General features: G+C 58.7%; 7 protein-coding genes across 7 annotated transcripts; 4 read left to right on the top strand and 3 right to left on the bottom strand.

Annotated features, from left to right (window-relative positions):
* Nucleotides 1-711: 711 nt before the first annotated feature.
* ACA1_182130 (uncharacterized protein) lies at nucleotides 712-4,678 on the top strand (the record flags this gene model as incomplete). Its single annotated transcript, XM_004345806.1, has 14 exons — nucleotides 712-809; nucleotides 1,046-1,654; nucleotides 1,767-1,866; nucleotides 1,979-2,064; nucleotides 2,151-2,265; nucleotides 2,381-2,477; nucleotides 2,807-2,907; nucleotides 3,143-3,260; nucleotides 3,355-3,527; nucleotides 3,589-3,706; nucleotides 3,824-4,020; nucleotides 4,147-4,279; nucleotides 4,340-4,515; nucleotides 4,568-4,678. The coding sequence occupies 14 exons, from the start codon at nucleotides 712-714 to the stop codon at nucleotides 4,676-4,678; spliced, it is 2,232 nt and encodes a 743-aa protein (XP_004345856.1).
* A 90-nt stretch (nucleotides 4,679-4,768) lies between these two features.
* Nucleotides 4,769-7,310, bottom strand: ACA1_182120 (WD repeat domain 5B, putative; the record flags this gene model as incomplete). Its single annotated transcript, XM_004345805.1, has 12 exons — nucleotides 4,769-4,804; nucleotides 4,902-5,015; nucleotides 5,118-5,217; nucleotides 5,307-5,385; nucleotides 5,450-5,605; nucleotides 5,698-5,903; nucleotides 6,018-6,176; nucleotides 6,243-6,373; nucleotides 6,503-6,613; nucleotides 6,738-6,787; nucleotides 6,883-7,109; nucleotides 7,171-7,310. The coding sequence occupies 12 exons, from the start codon at nucleotides 7,308-7,310 to the stop codon at nucleotides 4,769-4,771; spliced, it is 1,509 nt and encodes a 502-aa protein (XP_004345855.1).
* A 1,000-nt stretch (nucleotides 7,311-8,310) lies between these two features.
* On the bottom strand, nucleotides 8,311-10,816 carry ACA1_182110 (MethylcrotonoylCoA carboxylase beta chain, mitochondrial, putative; the record flags this gene model as incomplete). Its single annotated transcript, XM_004345804.1, has 9 exons — nucleotides 8,311-8,467; nucleotides 8,547-8,732; nucleotides 8,816-8,871; nucleotides 8,896-8,991; nucleotides 9,134-9,592; nucleotides 9,758-9,998; nucleotides 10,142-10,240; nucleotides 10,339-10,423; nucleotides 10,540-10,816. The coding sequence occupies 9 exons, from the start codon at nucleotides 10,814-10,816 to the stop codon at nucleotides 8,311-8,313; spliced, it is 1,656 nt and encodes a 551-aa protein (XP_004345854.1).
* A 299-nt stretch (nucleotides 10,817-11,115) lies between these two features.
* Nucleotides 11,116-11,939, bottom strand: ACA1_182100 (ribosomal protein L22 family protein; the record flags this gene model as incomplete). Its single annotated transcript, XM_004345803.1, has 4 exons — nucleotides 11,116-11,358; nucleotides 11,465-11,504; nucleotides 11,591-11,678; nucleotides 11,765-11,939. The coding sequence occupies 4 exons, from the start codon at nucleotides 11,937-11,939 to the stop codon at nucleotides 11,116-11,118; spliced, it is 546 nt and encodes a 181-aa protein (XP_004345853.1).
* A 476-nt stretch (nucleotides 11,940-12,415) lies between these two features.
* On the top strand, nucleotides 12,416-15,107 carry ACA1_182090 (BTB/POZ domain containing protein; the record flags this gene model as incomplete). The annotated part of the gene is made up of 8 exons (XM_004345802.1): nucleotides 12,416-12,728; nucleotides 12,848-13,001; nucleotides 13,100-13,189; nucleotides 13,320-13,437; nucleotides 13,468-13,569; nucleotides 13,688-13,787; nucleotides 13,885-14,602; nucleotides 14,672-15,107. 8 exons carry the CDS (start codon nucleotides 12,416-12,418, stop codon nucleotides 15,105-15,107), a joined length of 2,031 nt encoding a protein of 676 aa, XP_004345852.1.
* A 388-nt stretch (nucleotides 15,108-15,495) lies between these two features.
* Nucleotides 15,496-19,260, top strand: ACA1_182080 (PX domain containing protein; the record flags this gene model as incomplete). Its single annotated transcript, XM_004345801.1, has 7 exons — nucleotides 15,496-16,453; nucleotides 16,608-17,756; nucleotides 17,854-17,933; nucleotides 18,011-18,235; nucleotides 18,338-18,501; nucleotides 18,579-18,749; nucleotides 18,843-19,260. The coding sequence occupies 7 exons, from the start codon at nucleotides 15,496-15,498 to the stop codon at nucleotides 19,258-19,260; spliced, it is 3,165 nt and encodes a 1,054-aa protein (XP_004345851.1).
* A 665-nt stretch (nucleotides 19,261-19,925) lies between these two features.
* Nucleotides 19,926-20,673, top strand: ACA1_182070 (uncharacterized protein; the record flags this gene model as incomplete). The annotated part of the gene is made up of 5 exons (XM_004345800.1): nucleotides 19,926-19,946; nucleotides 20,103-20,147; nucleotides 20,207-20,245; nucleotides 20,320-20,491; nucleotides 20,609-20,673. 5 exons carry the CDS (start codon nucleotides 19,926-19,928, stop codon nucleotides 20,671-20,673), a joined length of 342 nt encoding a protein of 113 aa, XP_004345850.1.
* Nucleotides 20,674-20,687: the final 14 nt, after the last annotated feature.

Here is a 20,687-nt window from a genome sequence, read left to right as displayed (position 1 = left end):
CGTGTCGCGTCGGTATCGTTTGGAACGCGGTGCGTTGCGTTGCGTTGGATTGGGTCGTACAACACAAGGGATGCCACATATAACCCACAAAAGAGCGTAAGTGAGCGCGGCGGTTTCGTCTTTTTACGTAAAAAGTTGAAACCGGATCAAGAGTGTAGGAAGATGGATGGATGAAGGGATGAAGGGATGGAGGGATGAAGGGATTCACGTACGGGTCACAGGCCGAGTGTGCCTCTCGGCAACAATTGCACGCGCGAACGCGAGGCGCCGTGATTCTTGAAGTAGTAGTAGAAGATGATGATGTAGATGAAGAAAAGAGAAAAGAGGGCGACGACGGCGTGGACGACATCTCTTGCTCTTGCTCTCGCCTGGTCTTGCTTTCTGTGTGACGAACGCGCTTTCTCGGTTTGCTTCGGTTGAGGTAACATTCACCCCGTGACGGCCCCATGGGGAACGAGAGTATTCTTGGCTGCTCGGGTAAAATGTTCAAATTTAACCGCGGAATGCCCGACGGGCTGTTTGAAGCGGGCCTATGGTGATTGGCTCCTTCGACACGTCATTCAGGCCGCAAACATGTTCTCTCGCCGGCAAACCATTAAATGCCCCAATTGCGTCTACGTGCCGGGGTCCAACAACCGTAGGCAGAAGAAAGATCAAAACCTCAAGTCAAAAAAAATAGCGACGCAGCTTTTGCACAGGGCGCAGCGCGACATGTCCGCGGAGGTCCCTACCCCCACCGACGCCTTGGCGCCACCGGCGCCGGTCCCGGCCTGCAACTACTGCCGCAAGGGCCACACCGCGTGCGACATGTACCGCTCCCCCCCCGTGTTTTAACTCCTTTTTTTAAGTGGTGGCACATTAACATTCCTACACGTATATCACGAAGTATAATATAATAATGATAAGCGCATCGCTCTTACGCTCATTTATTTATTTTATGTTCTCTTTTTTTTAATAACACATTTTTTTTTAACAGTAAGCGACCATGTGACCGCTGTGTGCGGACGGGACGCGGGCACCTCTGCGCCGATCCGCCGCCGCGCAGGCGAGGCCGACCCCCTCGCCGCACTCCCCTCCCCTTGGACGACCAACAACAACAAAAAGAACGAAACGCGAAGCCGCTTCGCACAGCGGCCGCTGCCAAGCCGCCGCAGCCTCAGCCACCGCCCGTTGACGCAGCAGCCCAGGAGGAGCCGGCCGGAGGTCAGCAGGCCCTCATGGCCCAGGTGGTGGAGCTGCAGGCGGCCGAGATCCGGCAGCTCCGCGAGGCCAACGCCGAACTCGAGCTCCGGCTCGCGCTGCGGAAGGAGTCGCACCGAGCCGCGGCCCGGCAGGTGGCCAAACTCGAGCACCACCTGCTTCGGAGCGAGCAGGCAGCAGCCGCTCTTCGTGCACAAATCGAGCACGAGCACGAGCACCAGCGGCGCAAGCGGCGCAAGATCGCGGATGTAGTGGGGTCGCCGGCCCAGCAGCAGCCCGGCGCTGAGGCCAACGCCGACGTGTCGCCGTCGTCGGTGCGGTCGTTTGCGTCGTCACCGCCGCCACCGCTGCCGCCGACGACGTACGGCGGAGGAGTGCTGGGCGAGGCGCGCTCGCTGATGCCGTTCCTGCGAGACTACGACATCCGCTCGTCCTTGGCCGTCGTCGATTTCAGGTTCGTTGTGTGCGGCGTGCGTGTGTCGAGTGTGTGTCGAGTGTGTGTCGTGTGTGTCGTGTGTGTGCGTGTGCGTATGTCGAGTGTTGTGGTTGACTTTTTGGTTGGGCAGCTATCCGGTGTGCGCGTTCAAGTGCTCGAGCACAGACGCCACCCCGCCGGCGATGATCTACGCCAATGCCGCCTTCTGCAGCCTTACCAACTTCTCCCTGGTGCTACACCCGCGCTCTCCCTAACAAATCGCCTATTCGCCAGCTGACCTTACGTGTGTGTGTCGTGCCATGGTGCTGTGTGCGTGTGTCGTGCGTTTGGCGTGTGCCCCAGGACCAATTACTTGGAACGCCGTTCCAGTTCTCGTTTGTAGTGAACGTCCACCAGTATAAGCAGGCGGTCACCCTCACCACCAACCGGTACTTTTTTCGTTATAAAAATTTGTTTTAATTTCATGTTTCCACCGAAGACCATGGTTGGCTGATCGATCGCTCCCGCGGTGCAGGCCACCACTGCACGTGACTGACGTGTATCGGTACCACTCGCTGCTACGTTCCAGCTACGGTCCGCTCCTGCGAGTCTCCCAGAACGTGCAGTTCTTCTGCAACGAGGCAGGCAATGTACGTACATTGAGTGTTGAGCACTCACACATGCTCACGACATACACGACACACATCTATGACACGCACACATGACACGCGTCATGACACACATGACACACGACACGCACCACAGATGCGATATTCGCTACACTGCATCTTGGACTGGGAGGAGGGCAGCTTGGAGGAGACCGAGGAGCCCGGCCGGTGGATTCCATTCAGCAACATTGAACGTGCCACCAACCCATCGTGGCCACCAGCACCACCAGCGCTCTTTTCCACTTCATCAACCGTGCCACCACCGCCCGTTCCATTGCAACACATCATCCACCACCCTTACCACCATCCACCACATCAACAACCACCCCATCATGCTCCTCCATCCTGGCTCATGATGGATGAGTACCCCTTTGGTTCAATAGACAAGCCAGCCCTTTGGTAACCTCTTGGGTTGTGCAAATGAGCATTGTGTGAGGGATGACGCCCTTGAGGCTTGAAAAATTGTTTCATTTTCCTTTCCATTTTCATTTTCTCTTTTTTTTCGCTTTTTGTGTGTAAAAAGCGAAACGAATGGAGAAAGGGGAGGGGGTGCAGCGAGAAGCTGTGGGCGCAGCTCTGCAGGAGCTCCGCACGCATGCCGAGCACAAAGACGACAAAGCCACGGTCCGTGCCATGAAAAGGCACACACCACCCTTCCCTCGTTAAGCCATCTTTCACCTCTCACCACCGCCCCTCAAGGCTGTGCTACCGCTTGTTCATGCCTTGGGAGAACCCATCCAAAGGTGCAAACACCCTAACATATGTTGCGTGTAGTGTGCTATATTACAAGAATATGATAATTGATTAATTATATTAAATTTGTTTTAACATAACAAAAAAAACAGTGGCCAATGCGCAGTACTTTGCCGAGCAGGAGGGAGCCCTGGCGCTGCTGGTGAGCTTCGTGGACAGCGAAACATCATCGATCCCGATCATCGACGGCGCTCTCAGTTGCCTGTGGAACCTGGCCTCCACAGGTTGGCCTTCCCTTCTCTTCTTGGCCACAAGCGCGTCTCCTTCGCTCACGACACACACGACACACACGACACACACGACACACACGACACGCAGTGGAGCTTGCCCGGGCTTCGTGTCGCCATGGCACGCTCGAGGTGGTGATCGAGCAGCTGCAGTCGAGCAACCTGGACGTCGTCAACTCGGCCCTCGGCTGCCTGACGTCCTACCTCGAACTCGGTATCGTCTCTCCCAAATCTGGCGGCGTCGGCGGCGGCGGCTGGTGGCTGGTGGGCTGGTGGCTGGCTGGTGGGTGACACTGGTGCTGCACCAGACGATGTGCGGGGGCAGGCAGCCGAGCTGGGCATCGGCAAGATCTTCGTCGGCTTGCTGCACCGCTTTGAGACGCTCAACGACGACGCGGAAGTGGAGATCTTCATGAACTGCGTCTTGACCTTGATGTTCCATCGTACACGTTATCCAACGCTCCTCTCTCCTCTCTTCCGCATTCATTCACACACCGCACACACCGCACACACCGCTCACACACCACACACACACGGCACACCGCACACCGATAATGCAGCCAAGGTTCGGAAACAGATGGCGAGCAGCGAGGTGGTGGAGAGTGTCATCAAGGTCATGGAGGCCTATTCCAGTGCCTTTCCCGAGGTGCGCTTCCTCTGCATCGGCACGCTTGCCTTCCTCGCGCTCGACAGCGCGTTGGCGACCTGCGACGTGCTCCACATCATCGGCCAGTACACCGACGAAATGGACCCCCAGGTATGACCTACGTTGCACGGCACGACACTCAACACTGACCACACACACACACACACACACGCACACACACGCACACACACACGCGCACACACGCACACACACACGACACACACAACTGGAACGCAGGCAATCGCGAAAGAGAGTGACGAGTGCGGCACGGTGTGGACCTTCATCCGGCCGTTCTTTGAGCTCATGTCATCGACGCACGCCACGATCCGGCGGCTGTGCGGCCTCATCTACGCCTCCTTTGCCCTCACCAGTACACTCAACATTCCCACATTCAACACATTCAACACATCCTCACATTCCACACGCACAGGCGCGCACCAGGACCAGTTCAAGCGCGAGGCGCTGGTGAGCGAGCTGCTGGCCGTTCGGTGGAGTACCGGCGACGCCAGGCTCGCGGCCTATCTCGACTGCGCGCTGGCCGCCCAGGGGCCGGCCCTGCGGGGCGGCGTGGACGCGCCGTCGCTGGTCCAGCTGTGCGCGTACCGTGTGCGCAGCGCGGGCCTCCTTGGCGCCGCACCTCCTCTTGCGTTTGGCGCAGATCCAGCCGAAGACGACGAACGACGACCAACGCGACGACCACCGAGCGATCATCATCAGCTTCATCAACACCGGCTGGTGCCCCAGGAACTCCAAGAACGGTTCGCCTTGACCACACCACTCTAGCGTATTCCCTTGCGTTGTGGGCAAAAAAAGTAGATGCTGTGATGTCTCGCGCTCGATTGTTTTGTTGGTGGACGTTTCAGTAGCCTCGCGGGACCGACTTGGGACACCACAGCTGCAGACGGAGAAGCGAGAGAGGACCCACGCGCGTTAGTTCTGTGCGCCGAACTGTGGCAAGCGAGCGAGCGAGCGAGAAGAGGGGTGCGACGTACTTTGATGCTGTGGTCGGCAGAGGCCGAAGCGAGCAGGGGCTCCGACGGGTGGAAGTTGACGGCGTACACGCGCCCGGTGTGCCCCTCCAGCTTCTGCACCAGCTCTCCCGTCACCTGCCAACACACCGCACACGCACCACCGCACACGCGCGTGACGCGGGTCAAGATCAAGCGCGGAGTCGAGAGAGAGGGCTCTTGGGGTGGTGTGGGACCGACCTCGTTGTGCAGCCCCAGATCGAAGAGGTAGGCGTGGTTGTCAGCGCTGCCGGTGGCCAACATGAGGCGGTCCGTCACGCTTTTCTCCCTCTGCGAATGCCTGGATTCGTTTGCGTCGTTTCGCAACGTCAGTCGCACGACACACGACACACACACACACACACACACGACACACAGGACGAGGAGTACTTCTTGTCGCTGGGATCCTCGCTCGCTTCGGTGGTCGGGATGCCATAGTCGGAGGCGGGCTTGAACGGCGTCCGACCATCTGCAACCTCGCGCGTCAGACGATAAACGACCACCACCAGGGTCGGGTTAAAGGTGGAGCGTACAGTCCTTGCCGACGTGGAAGGCGCTCTTGATGGGCCAGTTGTGGTTCTTGTGGCCCGTCAGCGATGAGACCAGCTTGAGCTTGCTGCCGAGCGGTCGCTCTGCCGCTTCCTTCCCGCCGCCGATGATGCCGCTCCCGCGATCGTAGACTCGAAGCACTGCATCACACAACACACACACACACACGGCAAGCGCGCACGGAGAATGAGCAAAAAAGAACGAAAACGAAGACAAAGAACGAAGAAAGTACCGTTGTCGAAGCTGTTGACGGCGAGGTAGTGGCCTTCCTCCTCCTCCGATGCGTGCGTGCTCGAGAGGTGGATGTGCGAGATGGGCTTGTGGCCTTCTTCGTTCTCCACCTTGTCGAGCGGTGCGCCGGGCGACTTGGTGTCCCAGAGCTTGATGTTGCCCTCGCTGTCGCCCGACAAGAAGAACTCGCCGTCCTTGTACACGTGGCTACCAACCAATCGCACCTCGGCAGGTGAGCACATATACGTACATGCCTTACATTCCACAGCGTATATATATATATGTTGTTATATAGTGGTGGTGGGCGGTGGGGATGGGTACATGGTGTTGACCATCGCGTCGTTGGCGAAGGTGAGGACGGGTTCGTTCTGGCGCCTGTCAAAGACCAGGACCTGCTTGCTGGTGCTGCCCACGAACACCAGGTTTCTGTCGGCCGGGCTGAACTGCACCGCCTGCAGGAAGCCGGTAGCCGCAAACGTCCTGCGCGCACACGACACGTGGCGAGGTCAGGGTACGGTGGCGTGAGTGAAGAGCACCGGGTTGTACCGAATGGACTCGGCTCGGTTGACGTCCCAGAGCTTGGCGACGCTGTCGAAGCCCGCCGACAGCAGCTCGGTGCTGTCGCCGGCCCACGCCAGGTCGGACACATTGAGCTGGTGCTCGGCCAGGCAGGCCACCTACACTCCGGAGGGGGATCGACCGACCAATGAGTGAGAAGTGCGGAGAAGTGCGCTCGAGCGTTTTTCGATCGAACGGCAGCGATCCACTGTAGTGCTAGCGCGAGAGTGGCGAGGGTGAGTGCGCACCTCCTTCTGCTGGGTGAGGTCCCACAGACGAACGCTCTTGTCGAAGGAGCCCGAGGCCAGCAGACGGCCCGAAGGCGCGAAGCCCACGCAGTACACGGCGCCCGTGTGGCCCTGCCCACCACACACACACACACCACACACCACACACACTGATGAGCTTGCTGTTGTGTGTCGTTGGTCGTGTCGTTGGTCGTGTCGTGTCGTTGGTCGTGTCGTGTCGTGTCGTCGCTTGTACCTTGAAGGTGTGCTTGCTGTGAAACCGACGAAGGTCTTCCCTTCCCCTGCCTGAGTAGAGAAAGCATAAGAATCAAAAAGATGGATTTGGCTGTGCACGTAGAGAGATGGTGGAAGGATGAAGAAGGAGATGCACTGGCACGTACCCTTGCGCTCGCTGGGTGCATCGTCGGCAAGGTGGTGCTTGATGGCGGCAGATGCGGACGTGGGCGCAGGTGTGGGATGCGGGTGCTCGGTTGTGAGGGTGGGCGAATCGAGTGGTGAATCGGGAAGTAGCGCCTGGTCGACATTGAACGGCTTAGGCCGCACGTGGTTGTGATGATGCGTCGCCCCGGGATGGCCACTGCCTGGCAAGGCCGTGGCCATGTGGTACCTGCCGTACGCGGCTAAGATTCCCTATTTAAATGGCCCGAATTGGGGGAGAGGAGGCGCACTTCATGGTGAGATCATAAATCGATTTCTTGAGATCTCTGTTTTCGCGTTCGATTTTATCCAGCTTCTGCTTTAGCTGCTTGTTTTCCTTGCCCAAGTTGTCCAAATGGCTCTTGTAGTAGTTCGAAGATGAAGTTGCCATCTTGCAAGAGCCCAGATTAGATTAATAGTCTTTGGAACGTTTTAATTTTTTTGTATTTTGACAAATTGTCGAAAAGAAGGGAGTCACGGCCCGACGGGGACGCAGCTGCCTCTTCTTCGGTTCCCAGGGCGGTGCTAAAGGGAGGCCAAAAAAACGTCCTTGGAAGGCCAGTTGTAGGGATCGAGTCGCTCGACCAACTCCTCCACTGGCATTATGTCGCTGTCTGCGGCACTGGTGGAAGTCTGAGGTGCGCAGGAGAATCATGGCACCTTCTCTGATTTGTGCTTCAGCCACCCTGGTTGAGTTGATAGAAGAACAACAATGACAAGAATGAGAATTGAGATGATGATTGCCTTCTAGTATTGTTCCTCTTCTGGGGTGGGTAGTCTTACCAACAAGCTCAGTGAGTTCAGGCCCTGGATGTGGAAATGTGTGTGTCTCCAAGTACCTCTGGCACATCTTGTTCAACACAAGTGCACTGGGCTGTTGGACAAATAGCACCATCATGTGAGTGAAGAATGGGCCACCTGGGGGCTGTTCTAGAATATGCTTACCTCAGACAAGAAGCAGAGCAAGAACAACATAGGACACCCAGCAGTGGTGGTCAACTTTTTGGCTTTCTCCTCAAGGATCATCCAAACATGAGAAGCCACCATGACCATCACCATGAGCTGTACTCCATTGCAAGTCACCTGACACATACCATCCATTCCACCCCACATTGCTCCCACCAAAAGTTGAGTGAGCATACTGAGAATCTGGATCTAGGTCCAGGTGGACCTTGGAAGGTGGTGGTAACATGACAACTCCTCATTCTCTTTCTTCTCTTCCTTCGCTTCCTTGTTTGCTACATTCACTTCTTTCCTTGTTTGATGCATTGTCTTCATTTGCTTCATTTGCTACGTTCTCTTCCACAGGAGAGGATTGGTAGAGGTACTCTGATGCTGGGTTCTCCATCCCAGCATTCTGGTTCCTTTTGGTTGTGCGCGAGCGGAGCCTTTTACATGCGGAAGACGCCGAACTGGGTCTGCGGGATGGGAGCGTTGCGGCAGGCGGCGAGGGTGAGGCCCAGCACGTTGCGGGTCTCGGCCGGGTCGATGATGCCGTCGTCCCACAGCCGCGCCGATGCGTAGTACGGGTGGCCCTCCTTGTCGTACCTGAACACGACACGCACGACACGACACACGGTGAGAAAACGACGACACACAGATGGAGGCGGTGAGGGGGCGAACGCACTTGGCGAGCATGGTCTGGCGGAAGGCCTCCTCCTCCTCGGCCGACCACTGATGCGAGGACTTGGACTTGACCATGGCCTCGCGCTTGATCTGGGTGAGCACCGACGCCGCCTGCTCGCCGCCCATGACCGAGATTCGCGAGTTGGGCCACATGAACATGAACCGCGGGTTGTACGCCCTCCCACACCTGTGCGCACGCACACGTTTCGTCAGCCGAACGCACACGCACACGCACACGCACACGCACACGAGAACAGGGGAGAGGGGTACATGGCGTAGTTGCCGGCACCGAAGGAGCCGCCGACGACAACGGTGATCTTGGGCACCTGCGCGCAGGCGACGGCGGTCACCATCTTGGCGCCGTCCTTGGCGATACCGCCGGCCTCGTAGGACCGACCCACCATGAAGCCCGTGATGTTCTGCAGGAACAGCAGCGGCACTCCTCGCTGCGCGCACAGCTCCACAAAGTGCGCACCCTGTCGTGTGTGCGTGTGCGGCCGTGCGCGTGCATGTGCGATCGTGCGTGTGCGACAATGCTAAGTTACGGCAAGGCACGCAGCAAGCGACACGCGTGCATTTTTGGCATACCTTGCGAGCGGACTCGGAGAAGAGAATGCCGTTGTTGGCGACGACGCCCACCGGGTGGCCGTGGATGCGGCCGAAGCCGGTGACGAGCGTCGGCCCGTAGAGGGCCTTGAACTCGTCGAATCGCGAGTCGTCGAGCACGCGCGCCAGGATCTTGCGCATGTCGAACGGCTTGCGCGCGTCGGACGGGATGAGGTTGTACAGGTCGGTCTGCGGGTAGCGCGGCTCGATGACCGGCTCGGGCTCCCAGGACGCCTTGCGCTGCTTGGTGTGCGACGGGTTGAGGTTGGCCACGATGCGCCGGGCCAGGGCCAGGGCGTGCTCCTCGTCGTGCGCGTAGTGGTCGGTCACACCCGAAGTCTGGCAGTGCAGGTCGGCGCCGCCCAGCTCCTCCGCGGTGACGACCTCGCCCGTGGCGGCCTTGACCAGCGGCGGCCCGCCGAGGAAGATGGTGCCGTTGCCCTTCACGATCACGCACTCGTCGGCCATCGCCGGCACGTACGCGCCGCCGGCAGTGCACGAACCGAGCACCACAGCCACCTAAATGAAACAAAAAAGTCAACGGTCTATGTGAGTGTCGTGTGTGCCGTGTGCAGTGTGTGTCGTGTGTGTGCCGTGTGTGTTGACCTGGGGGATGCCCTGGGCCGACATGTTGGCCTGGTTGTAGAAGATGCGACCGAAGTGCTCCTTGTCGGGGAAGACCTCGTCCTGGCGGGGCAGGTTGGCGCCGCCCGAGTCGACGAGGTAGATGCACGGGAGCCGGTTCTGCTGGGCCACCTCCTGTGCCCGCAGGTGCTTCTTGACAGTGATTGGGTAGTACGTGCCGCCCTTCACCGTCGCATCGTTGGCCACGATCATACACTCCTGTCTGCATTTACCGACCACACGCGACCACACGACACACACACACACACACACACACACGACACAGCACGATACGACCAACGACACGACACACACGAAACGATCAGTTGCAGCACAGCAAGAGACGAAACGGAGGTGGTGGTATACCCCTGGACACGGCCGATGCCGGTGATGATGCCGCCGGCAGGGACGTGGTCCTCGTAGAGGCCGTGGCCCGCCAGTTGAGACAACTCGAGGAAGGGCGACCTGTGCAGGGTGTCAGCTGACATCAAACGTGGTCATGTAGTCATGGCCCAGGTCGCCTTGAAGGCCCAGCCCGGCCGCAATAGATGAGGAGTGGGTACGAGGGATCGAGAAGGCGGAGGATGCGGTCGCGAGGCAGCAGCTTGCCCTTGGCCACGTGACGGTTGCGTGCACTCTCACCGCCGCCTGTTCAAGAAATTTGTTTTGTTCCATTTAATTGAATTAAATCAAATGTAAAGAGTAAAAAATGACAATCACCACCAATGATTGGATTATTTATAAATCTAAGAGTGGGGGCGCACCAGCCTTGACGGTGGCAACTTCGTGCTTCAGCTTGTTGACGAGGTCCAGCATGACGCGACCATTCTCGCGCCATTCGTCCTGGCTCATCTCCACCGATCCGTCCACTACGTTGAAGTCCCTCTCTGCGTGGTACTCGCGTCCCACCAGCACCGTCGGCAGGGCGGCACGGCCGTCAAATCCGATCGATGTCGCGCGGCCGAATCGAGTAGCGGCACAACGCAACGTCGTCGGTGCACAACCACCCCTTCGCATCACAAGCCCTCCTCGCTGCAGCATTCTTCCTTTTGTGATTCGAATCGAAACGGGTCACGATGCAGCGCGGACGATTCCGATCAATTGACAAAGCCAAAGGCTTCGTCGCTTTGCTTGCGTGACTTCTGTCGCTACCCCCCCCCCGCGATCCGGTGTGATCGAGCCTGTCGACACAAACACCACCTTGGTGCGGGTGGTACCACCAACGTCTTGGCCACCACTTACGGGCTTGATGGCCAGTTCGTGGCCTGCCCCACACCAGAGCGCCAGCCAGGACTACAGTGATGTGAGTTGCACTGCAACACTGGCATTGTGTGTGTTATTTATGCAGACAATTCCTTGTCGGCGGCGTTGGTGGCGTCGGCGGCGGCGGGGTCGGTGGCAGTCGCGGGCTTCTTGTTGAGGATCTTCTCCTTGTAGAGGTCCCAGAGCTCGACCTGCTTGGTGGTGACGACGAGCCTCGGCACGCCCATCTCCTTCGCGACTCTGTCCCGCTTCTCCTCCCACACCTTCCGCTGCTCGCTGTTGACTCCCCTGACGAACTTGCCCAGCTGCTTCTCTCCCTCCTGTTGCGTGATCGATCAAGGAATGTAGAAGGAGGAGGAGGAGAAGAAAGTGTGAATTTGTGCACTGTTCCATCTTGAGAGTGCTGATGGAGGAGCGATCGCGCACCTTGAAGGGCACCTCCTTGAGCTTGACGGTGAGGTGCACCCTGCGCGCAAGGAGAAAAGAGACGAACGAGAGTGGGTCAGCTGCCTTCACTTCAAGTGACAGTGGATGGGGAAGAGCGAGCGTTACCTCTTGCGCCTCATGATACCGATGCGCGCCTTGGCGTGGTAGTAGATCTGAGGATTTCCGTACTGGCCCTTGGTGGCGTAGATTTCATCTGCACCATGTGCACGTTAATGAGAATCGAGTAGCGATTGATCAATCTACACGGAAATGATCCATTCCATGAGAAGAGGGATTTACCGAGAATGAGGCGTTCGGGATCAAGGCCAAACTTGAGCTCGGCCTTTTGGCGAGCCTTCTCGATGGTAGCAATAACCTTGGGGGCGACTCGCTTCTGGCTGAATTTGAGCTGGGTGATGGCTTCCTTGTAGCTGAGCCTCCGAATCTGCCGAAGGAGGTGATCTATTCTCTTCATGCTGGCCGGAAGATTTTTCGAATCGGCCTTGGCCTCGGTGATTCTGACTCGCTCACCAGTTTCCTCTTCCTTCTGCTTCACCTGCTCGTATGCCTTCGTGAAGATGTCGTCTCCCAGCAGACTGGGGGACGCATACGATCGAGCAGCGCCAAATGATTGAATGGCGGGAAGATAGCGGTGAGTAGAGAGGATGGTGCGCTGCAGCGCGCCGGCGGTGAAAGAAGACGAAGTGCTAGAAGAAGCAACCAGCAGCCTGCGGCCACACCCGCTCATCGCCGCAGTACCCCGTCGCATGTTGTCAATTGCAATTCGAAATGGCTGCCAATCAACAAAAAAGATGGAGAAAAAGAAAAAGAAAACGAGGTTGAACGGCTGCTTTGCCATCTCTCCACGGAAGACGGTAATCGTCGGCGTCCAGCACGTTGGAGCATCTAACGACACTCTCACAGTGATCATTCACAACAGTGAGCGAAAAGATGATGGGAGATCAGCACGATCGTGGTGACCACGAGGGCCACAACTACATCCATGCCATCGATGACACCAACTTCATGCGCTTCGACTCGCTGGCGGTGCGCGCCCTGGGTGCCGGGCTCAGCTGGCGCGACGAAGACGCCATCGAGGACGACATCTTTCAGTGTGCGGTGATGGGCCGGCACGAGCGCGTACGGTACCTCGTAGAGGTGAAGCGCGTGCAGGTGAATCAGCGCGACAAGTGGGACTCTACGCCGCTCTATTACGCCTGCTTGGCGGGCCACGAACCCCTCGTCCGCTACCTGCTTGAACAAGGTGCAGATCTCTCCTCCTTGATGCATCTCCGTTTAGATGTATTTTATGTATTTTTTATATATTTTTATTATTATTAATAAAAATATATAAAAATGGATCATATTCTTTTTGTGGTGCAGGAGCGCGTTGTGAGGAGAACACGTTCGATGGCGAGCGCTGCTTCCACGCCGCGCTGACGAACGACATCAGGCGCATGCTCCGCGAGTACAAAGCGGTCTCGCGCACGCATGACCCGTTCTCTGACTTCCTCCGCAACTCCTTCTACTACCACATGTACGACGTATCTGTCTTGTCATGCCATCCATCAACGCCAGCGTGCGCCTGCACTGTGTCACTCACGGTCATTCCTCCACATGTGCGACGGCCAACAGGGACGACTTGTCTGAGCGCCCGGACGACGAGCGTCCGCCGCACAGCGATGTACACTTCATCGTCAACGGAGTGCACACGTGGGCGCACAGGTAATCAATCACTCGCCGCACATGCCATGAATCCACAACGCACGACGCACGACGCACGCGCACGCGCACGCGCACACGACACGACACGACACACAGCTGATCTGGCCTTGTGTCGGTGCGCGCGCGACAGGGTGGTGTTGGCCTCGCGTTCGGCGTACTTCAAGCAAATGTTCCGCACGCGGTGGCAGGGCAAGCGGCGGGTGCTGCTCGCGCACCCCAAGCTCGACGCCGACGCGTTCAAGGCCGTGGTGCACTACCTCTACAACGAGCGGCTGCAGGTGCCCCGCATTCTGCTCGACGAGACCGAGGCCATGGTCAAGCAGTGCAAGCTGTGGGACCTCCACGGCGTGCTCCAGCGCGAGATCAAGAAACAGAACGTGGTACGCACTAGGCGCCTTTTTTTATATTATTCTTTTATTATGATATATCTTTTAATATTTATTTATTGGTGTTTTCTATTTTTTTAAAACTTAAATATCAAATACTGTGGCATGCCAGGGTCTGCCGCTACCGGAGCGTGTAGTGATCGAGCTGGCGGATATTTACCGAAGCACCGAAACGCAACGCACCGGCCCGACGCCTCTGCAGTCCGCCTTTGGTGCGTTCCTCGGCCCGTTCGTGACGGCCTTCCACTGCATTCACTCCTCAAGCGGCGCTAATCCTCTTGTGCGGTGTTTTATCTGTGTCGCCTGCAGGCCAGGTGGCCATGCGATCGATTCGCAACGCGTTCAACGAGAGCGGCGACTGTGATGATGATGACGACGATGACGACATGTTCGAGGACATCGTGTTCAAGGTCGAGGGCAAGCGCTTCAAATGCCACAAGTTCTTCTTCTGCGGCCGATCCGAATATTTCCAGGCCCTGGTGATGGGCAACTTCAGGGAGGGCGAGGGTAACGCCGCCGGCGACAACACCCCCGGCAGCGACCGCGAAGACGACGCCGACGTCAGCGTCGACCACGACTCGCCCGCGACGCGCGTCACCCGGGAGCTCGAGCTGAGCGACGTCTCGGCCGACGCGTTCGCGTTCATCGTCGACTTCATGTACACCGACAACGTCACCAACGCACTGCCCTTCGTGCAAGAGCTCCGGCGGCGCAGGGCGACCACTACTATGACGGAGAAGAACGAAGACGAAGGGAACGAAGAAGAAAACGAAAGCGAAAGCGAGAAGGAGTGGCATCTCGTCTACGAGGTGCTGCAGCTGTCGGACATGTACATGCTACCGGTGCTGCGCAATTTGTGCTCGATGCTGCTGTCCCAGTACATCGACCTGGGCAACCTGTTCGACCTGGCCGACCTGGCGCAGCTGATGGGCCTGGACCGCCTCGAGGAGCCCATCATCCAGTTCATGGCGCTCAACCTCGAGGAGCTCGTGCGCCAACGCAAAGACACCTTCTCCGAGATGATCAGGTTCGTCGTGCTCTGTACGCGTGTGCGGTGCGTGCGTGTGTGTGTGCGGCTCGCTGACGGCGCACACAGGGAGAGTGCCTATTCGATCGCCAATCGGCAGGCGACGGACAGTATTCCGATCGTGGACGACATTCGCTCGGCGCTCGACCGCATGTTCCCCACCGACGACCTGGAGGCCGCCCAGACCTATGAAGAAGATGACGACTGGGAGGATTGGGAAGAGGACAACCCCGACGGCGACGACGACCGTGACGCTGGCGACGACGGCGAAGAAGAAGAAGAAGTGAGCATGAAATCGAGAGTCAAGGCGAGGGTGAGGAGAAACGACAGGATGGTGCAAGAAGAAGAAGGTGACGAAGGTGAAGACGGGGAACGAAGCGCTGGCAAGGTACCGGACGAGAGGAGCAACGCTGCGTGGACGCGGTACCAGTACGTGGTGGCAGCCAAGAACCGCAAGCTCGAACTGCTGGACCGGCTCATCGAGGAGCTCGGCCTAAGCGGCTGATTGATGCACACTACCACGCTGTGTTATATGACATGTCAGTCACGGCATCAACAAGAACGGGAGCCAAACACAACACATTGTCAATACTACAGGACAACATGTTGTACCACGCGGTGGTGGCAACGTAAACTTGTTTCCGACGAAATCGCCGTCAAAGCATCAAAACGTTGGAAGAAGGCAACAAGCGAGACAGGTGCTGTATGATTTAGATTAGAAAGGACCGAAGAAGAGGGCGACTTGATTGCAGCCCCCTCCCCATCTTTCGCCACTTCAAGCACGCCTCGCTCGAGCAACACATCATTATACCGAAAATCGATTTTCCTGCGCAATTTCGTTCCATTCCATTTCGTTGTGATTGGAATAGAAACGAGGAAGACGCAGGAGCCGAATGGGCAACATCGCGTCTTCAAATGACGAGGACTTCTCGAAGACGATAGACTTCTGCAAACAGCTTCGACTGCTGCACTTCGTCGTCAACGAACCGAAGACCTACTCCGAAACCTACTCCCAATTCCAGGCATGCATCGGAGGGGACGAGGGCGAGGGCGATGAGGCGGGTGCCCTGAAGAGCCAGCACAAGGAGCTGGCCAGGCGCATCGAGGAGATCGACTTCGATGAATACCGCCTCATGTTCTCCATTCGACGCATCCTCTTCTCGGCGCCCTTCCGCGGGTCCATAATCGGCTACGACCTCGTGCCCGTCGATGTAGACAGCAAATCGCGGCGGGTCAAGTACGTCATAAGCTTCGACACGCACGAGCACAGGCCTCCATCTTCATCTGCCCCCTCGCCCTGCCCCACCGAAAGCGAGACTGGAGGCGCCAGTGGCGGCATCAAGAGCTACCGCACGAAGCGCAGCTACAACGAATTCTTGCAGCTCGATGAACGCATTCGCAACCTCTTCAGCACGGCCAAGGAGCGCCAGGACAAGCGGCAGCTCGAGGAAGAGCTCGATCGACGCGATCGCTTCATGCGGCAGCTCGAGAAGTCAGGCTCTTCCTCTTCCTCTTCCTCTGCCACAACACAAACATCGACGAAAGAGGATGCATCGAGCGTCGAAGAAAGAAGGCCCAGCATGGAGGAGGTCCAATTGGAGGACGATTTTTGGATCTACGTCAAGCCGAAGCATCTGCAAAAGCGAAGCAGCAAGGAGATGAGCGTTGAAGAGGACAAAGAGAAAGAGAAGGACGAGGACAAGGGGGAGGAAGAGGAAGAGGAAGACGGCTACGACGGACTCAAACTGCCGCCTCTGCCGCCGAAGCAGTTCTGCTGGGACGACGCGAGCCGGCTGGCCGTCGCCGAGACCCGCATGCCGCTCCTCGAGGCCTATCTCCAGGCCGTCTTCGGTATCCACCACCACCACCACCACCACCACCACCACCACCACCACCACCACCACCACCACCACCACCACCACCACCACCACGAACTACTTCATCGTAGATGTAAAGCTGACCTTCTTCTTTATCATCTTCTTCGTGTGATGGTGGCGCGCTGCAGCAAACGCCTATCTGACCAACCACGAGGTCTTCCTGCGCTTCCTGTTCTCGCCGGACTCGTTCGGGGACGACATCGAAGTCGACGACGAGAACGCTGAGGTCGATGGCGCCGGACAGCAGAAGAAGCGGAAGACCAGCGGCGCCGAGGCTGCGGACGCCGCCGAGGCCGTGCTGACCCCGAAGACGCGGCAGCGCAGCGACTACGAGGGCGCCGCCATCGTCGACGACTATGAGACGCCGGCGGCGAGATCGTCGACAGCTGTCGACATACGAGACCACCCGGCAAGCGGCAAGGCGCGTCAGACCAGCCCTCGGCTGCCGAAGCTGAGCGGCGAGCTGGTGATCATCGATGACTGGGAGCGTGCCGAGGAGGAGCAACAGGAGGAGCAGGAGGAGAAGGCGAACCCGACGACAGCCAGCGCCACCGAGCCTCCAGCCGCGATACTGCAGGAGAGCGTCGAGGAGCTGTTCGGCTCGTCGCCGTTCTTCTCGCTCATGGACACGATCAAGGACCCAGCCCGAGGCATCATCGGCGACGAGGCCGAACAGCAGCAGCAGCAGGACCCTGCGAAGGAGCAGGACCCGGAGCTGCTGCCGCCTCGCGACCTGCGAGACGACTGGTCATTTCTGTGCGTGGAGCTGGCCGTCTGCAAGCGCCGACATTCGCGACGGCGCGGCGGCAAGAAGGCGGCCGAGGCGGCGCACGGGAAGGAGGGGGAGGAGGAGGAGCGGCTCGAGGCCGACGACCGCGAAACGCAGCGCCTCATCGAGCGCACCCGCACGCTCGAGCTCAAGGCCCAGGCGCGGACCAAGCAGCAGCAGCAGCAGCGGCCCCGCGTGAGAGTTTCCTGCGACGGCCTCCCCGACGGCTCGCAGCAGCGCAACCTGCGGGGGCGCGAATTGAGCGGCAGCGCCGATGGCGAGCAGGCGGACAAGACGCGAGAGCGGAGGCGGCGGCTGGTGGCCGAGGACGACTACGAGGCTGAGGATGAGATCGAGGAGCGCGAGCGGCACAAGCGGGTGATGAGCCGCCTCCACGAGGCCGAGGAGTGGGTGAACCGGCTCGACGGCGGCCGGCGCCGCAGCGGAGGCAAGAAGCAGCGGCGGAGGTGGCGCGTCACCAGCGTCGAGAGCTTCGTCCTCTCCACCGGTACGCACCCAGCACTACCTTGAACTGATTGTTCGACGCGTGCGATTGACGGTGGCTTTGTCTCGGCTGCTGCTGCTGGTGGTGGTGGTGGTGGCAGGAACGGGCGAGCTGCCGTCGGCGCTGCGCAAGTGTCTGGAGAAGCAGGCCAAGACGCTCATGGTGGCCCATGGCCTCGCTGTACCGCGCCCCTTTTGCCCTTGCGCCTCCCCTCGCACGTCCCGCTGATCTATCTCTTCCCCCCCCCCAAACGTCAGAGTGGCAAGACGGGCGCCATCATCGCCAGCAAGAAGGGCGCGGCCACGCTCCTCCAGAAGTCGCTGGCCATACTCGGCGTCACGACGTCGCGCGAGGTGAACCTGATGATGGCGGCGTGCCTGCAGCTGGCGCTCTCGCGCGTGCTCCTCTTCCTGCGCCTCAACTCGCTCGAGGCCTACCTCTCCTCGCGCTTCTTCATCCACTCCTCCACCTACCTCGGCCGAGTACGCGCCCCCAACCACCACCCATACATCGATTTAAGGTGGCTCGTGACCTCACGCTTAACCTCTTTATTCTATTCTGTTGTTGTCGATGATGATGTTAAGGTGGCGTCGATGTCAGCGATCAACTCGGCGCAGCTGATCGCCAAGGCCAGCATCCTGGGCGCGTTGGTGGCGTTCCTGGTCGAGGAGATCCACCTGTTCGTCCTCTTCCTGCGCGTGTGGAAGGTCAACGGCGAGAAGGGCCTCGACCTCCGCCAGTTCATCAAGTACAGCCCCCCCCAAGCTCTGCGGTGTCGTCGACTGGCCGGCTCACGCGTGATTGTGTGTTGCGTGTTTGCCACAGGGGCACGGTGGTCAATCTCGCTTCGAACACGTCTGCCTACGCGGGAGCGATCGCTGGCGGCACCATCGGCACGATGATCGAGCCGGGCGGCGGCACGATCATCGGCTCGCTCATCGGCGGCATCCTCTGCGGCCTCCTGGTGTCCTTCGGCAGCGACTACGTCTACTCCAAGTGCGCTCCCTCCCTCCCTGGCTCTTCAGCGCCCTTCGTGTCATTCGGCTCACTGGTGTGTCGTGTCGTGTGTGTCGTGTGTCGTGCGTGCAGGTACTACGGAGAGGAGGACGAGGAGGATGCGGTGGAGATGGAGGACTTCAACCGCGCGCTCAGCGCCGAGGAGGAGATGGAGGCCGAGGACGAGCAGTGGGAGCAGCTCCACCTCAACGCCGACCTTTGGGAGGATCTCGTGGCCGAGTTCGAACAGCTCGACGGCAACGAGTACGAGGCCGACACCATCGACGACATCCGGCGAGAACACGAAGAGGCGAGTGCGCAGACGAGGCCGCAGAAGAAGGGCGGCAGCGGAAGGAAGAAGCGAAGAAGCGGGTCCGACGCGAAGCCGTCGTCGTTGGCGACGAAGTGGGGCCGAGTGATGAGCGCAGCGCGGAGACGGAGGAGACCGTCCAAGGCCAACACGCGCGAGGGAACGCGAGCACAGGGCGAGTCCAGTCAGAGCCCGCACTAAACACACAGAACTCGAATGAACACGAATGCATGTGCCAGCGCCTCGTGGGTCCATCGCCTCAGCGGCAAGCAACCACTGCGCTTCACTTCCCGGTCACTACACCACGAGCTTGGCGGTGAAAGAAGATGCGCTGCGCCCGTAGCCTAATGGAAAGGCGCTTGACTTCTAATCAAGAGATTGTGGGTTCGACCCCCACCGGGCGCGATAAAAACTTTTTGCCTGGTGAAAACATGATTGTGGAAGGCATTTCAGGCCTGTACGCCCGGGAGGAAGAGAGGAGAGGAAGAAGCTTCGATGAAAAGAAGACCCAAGAGCGCGTTGGTGCCTACAACACCGGCGGGATGTGATAGACACCGGCGGGATCTGACAGTAGGACAGCAGTGGGAGTCTGAAGAGGTGGTGGGTGGGAGTACCGTCTGCGAAGCGGTGCCTGCCGCCCTCCTTCGGCTGGGCATGCTTTGCTGTTGTGATTGGCTAGATATGCCAGGAATGTGCAGGCCACCGACGGGGCAGTAACGCCCTCGTCTGTCCTGTTGACCGTACGTCGCTTCAAGAAAGAAGAAGAGCCGGATCACAACCACAGGCACCTGCACTTCAAACCAGTACTCCAAGGCGCTTCCAAAAGCACCCAAAGAGTGTGTCATCTGCCACTCCTCCCTGTAGAGATGGTAGTGGTGAAGAACGTAGTAAATCTCCAGTAGGCGGGAGTGTATTCATTCCAGGCGCAGTGTTGAGGCTCATGGTTGGCGGTGTCACATCTCCATCTCTCTCTCTCTCTCTCTGTGCATGCGTGTGTGCGTGTGTGTGAGGTGTTGCTTTTCTTGACTGAGCCGGCCATACAGGTACCTGGCAACTATGCTGAAGGAGACAGCGGCCGGGGGAGCAAGGTACGCCACATGTTCTACTGTCCAGCGTCATCGCCTCCCATGTACTCGTGGGGCTTCAGTTTGTGTTCGTGACAATCCACGCGCTGCCCTCGTTCACGGTACGTTCACGTCAACTCAGAGAGGGACTGATGGTTGGTGGTGCCGAAGAAGCTGAGGTAATGGTGGTGTGCAGACCGTCAAGTGGCGTCTGCGCCTGTGGTGGCCCATGATGGTCACCTCCGCATTCGCCGCTATGACGACCACAGCTTCCTGGGTGCTTCTCTATCTCCACCCACTGGCCATTGCTGCTGACTACGGCAACGGCGCCTGCGAGCAAGAGGAAGCTTACTACTGTGACTTCAATGGTACGCTTCAACTCGAATCTTCATCCGTCTCTTCTGGTTTCATCACTAAATACTGTTTGTGCTTGCAGGACTCTCTTTCGGTCCCAGCTCTGGTTGGACACTGTTTATGCTGGCCAGCTGGCCAGTGGTTGTTGCAGGGTTGGCCGTGCCCTTCTTTCAGCCTGAGTCCCCGCGGCCAGTGAGATCCTGCACACCG

Source organism: Acanthamoeba castellanii (genome assembly GCF_000313135.1).
Source record: "Acanthamoeba castellanii str. Neff unplaced genomic scaffold scf7180000084745, whole genome shotgun sequence".
Taxonomy (NCBI): domain Eukaryota; phylum Discosea; order Longamoebia; family Acanthamoebidae; genus Acanthamoeba; species Acanthamoeba castellanii.
Note: the sequence above shows the minus strand (reverse complement) of the source record. Positions and strands in the feature narration are given on the sequence as shown.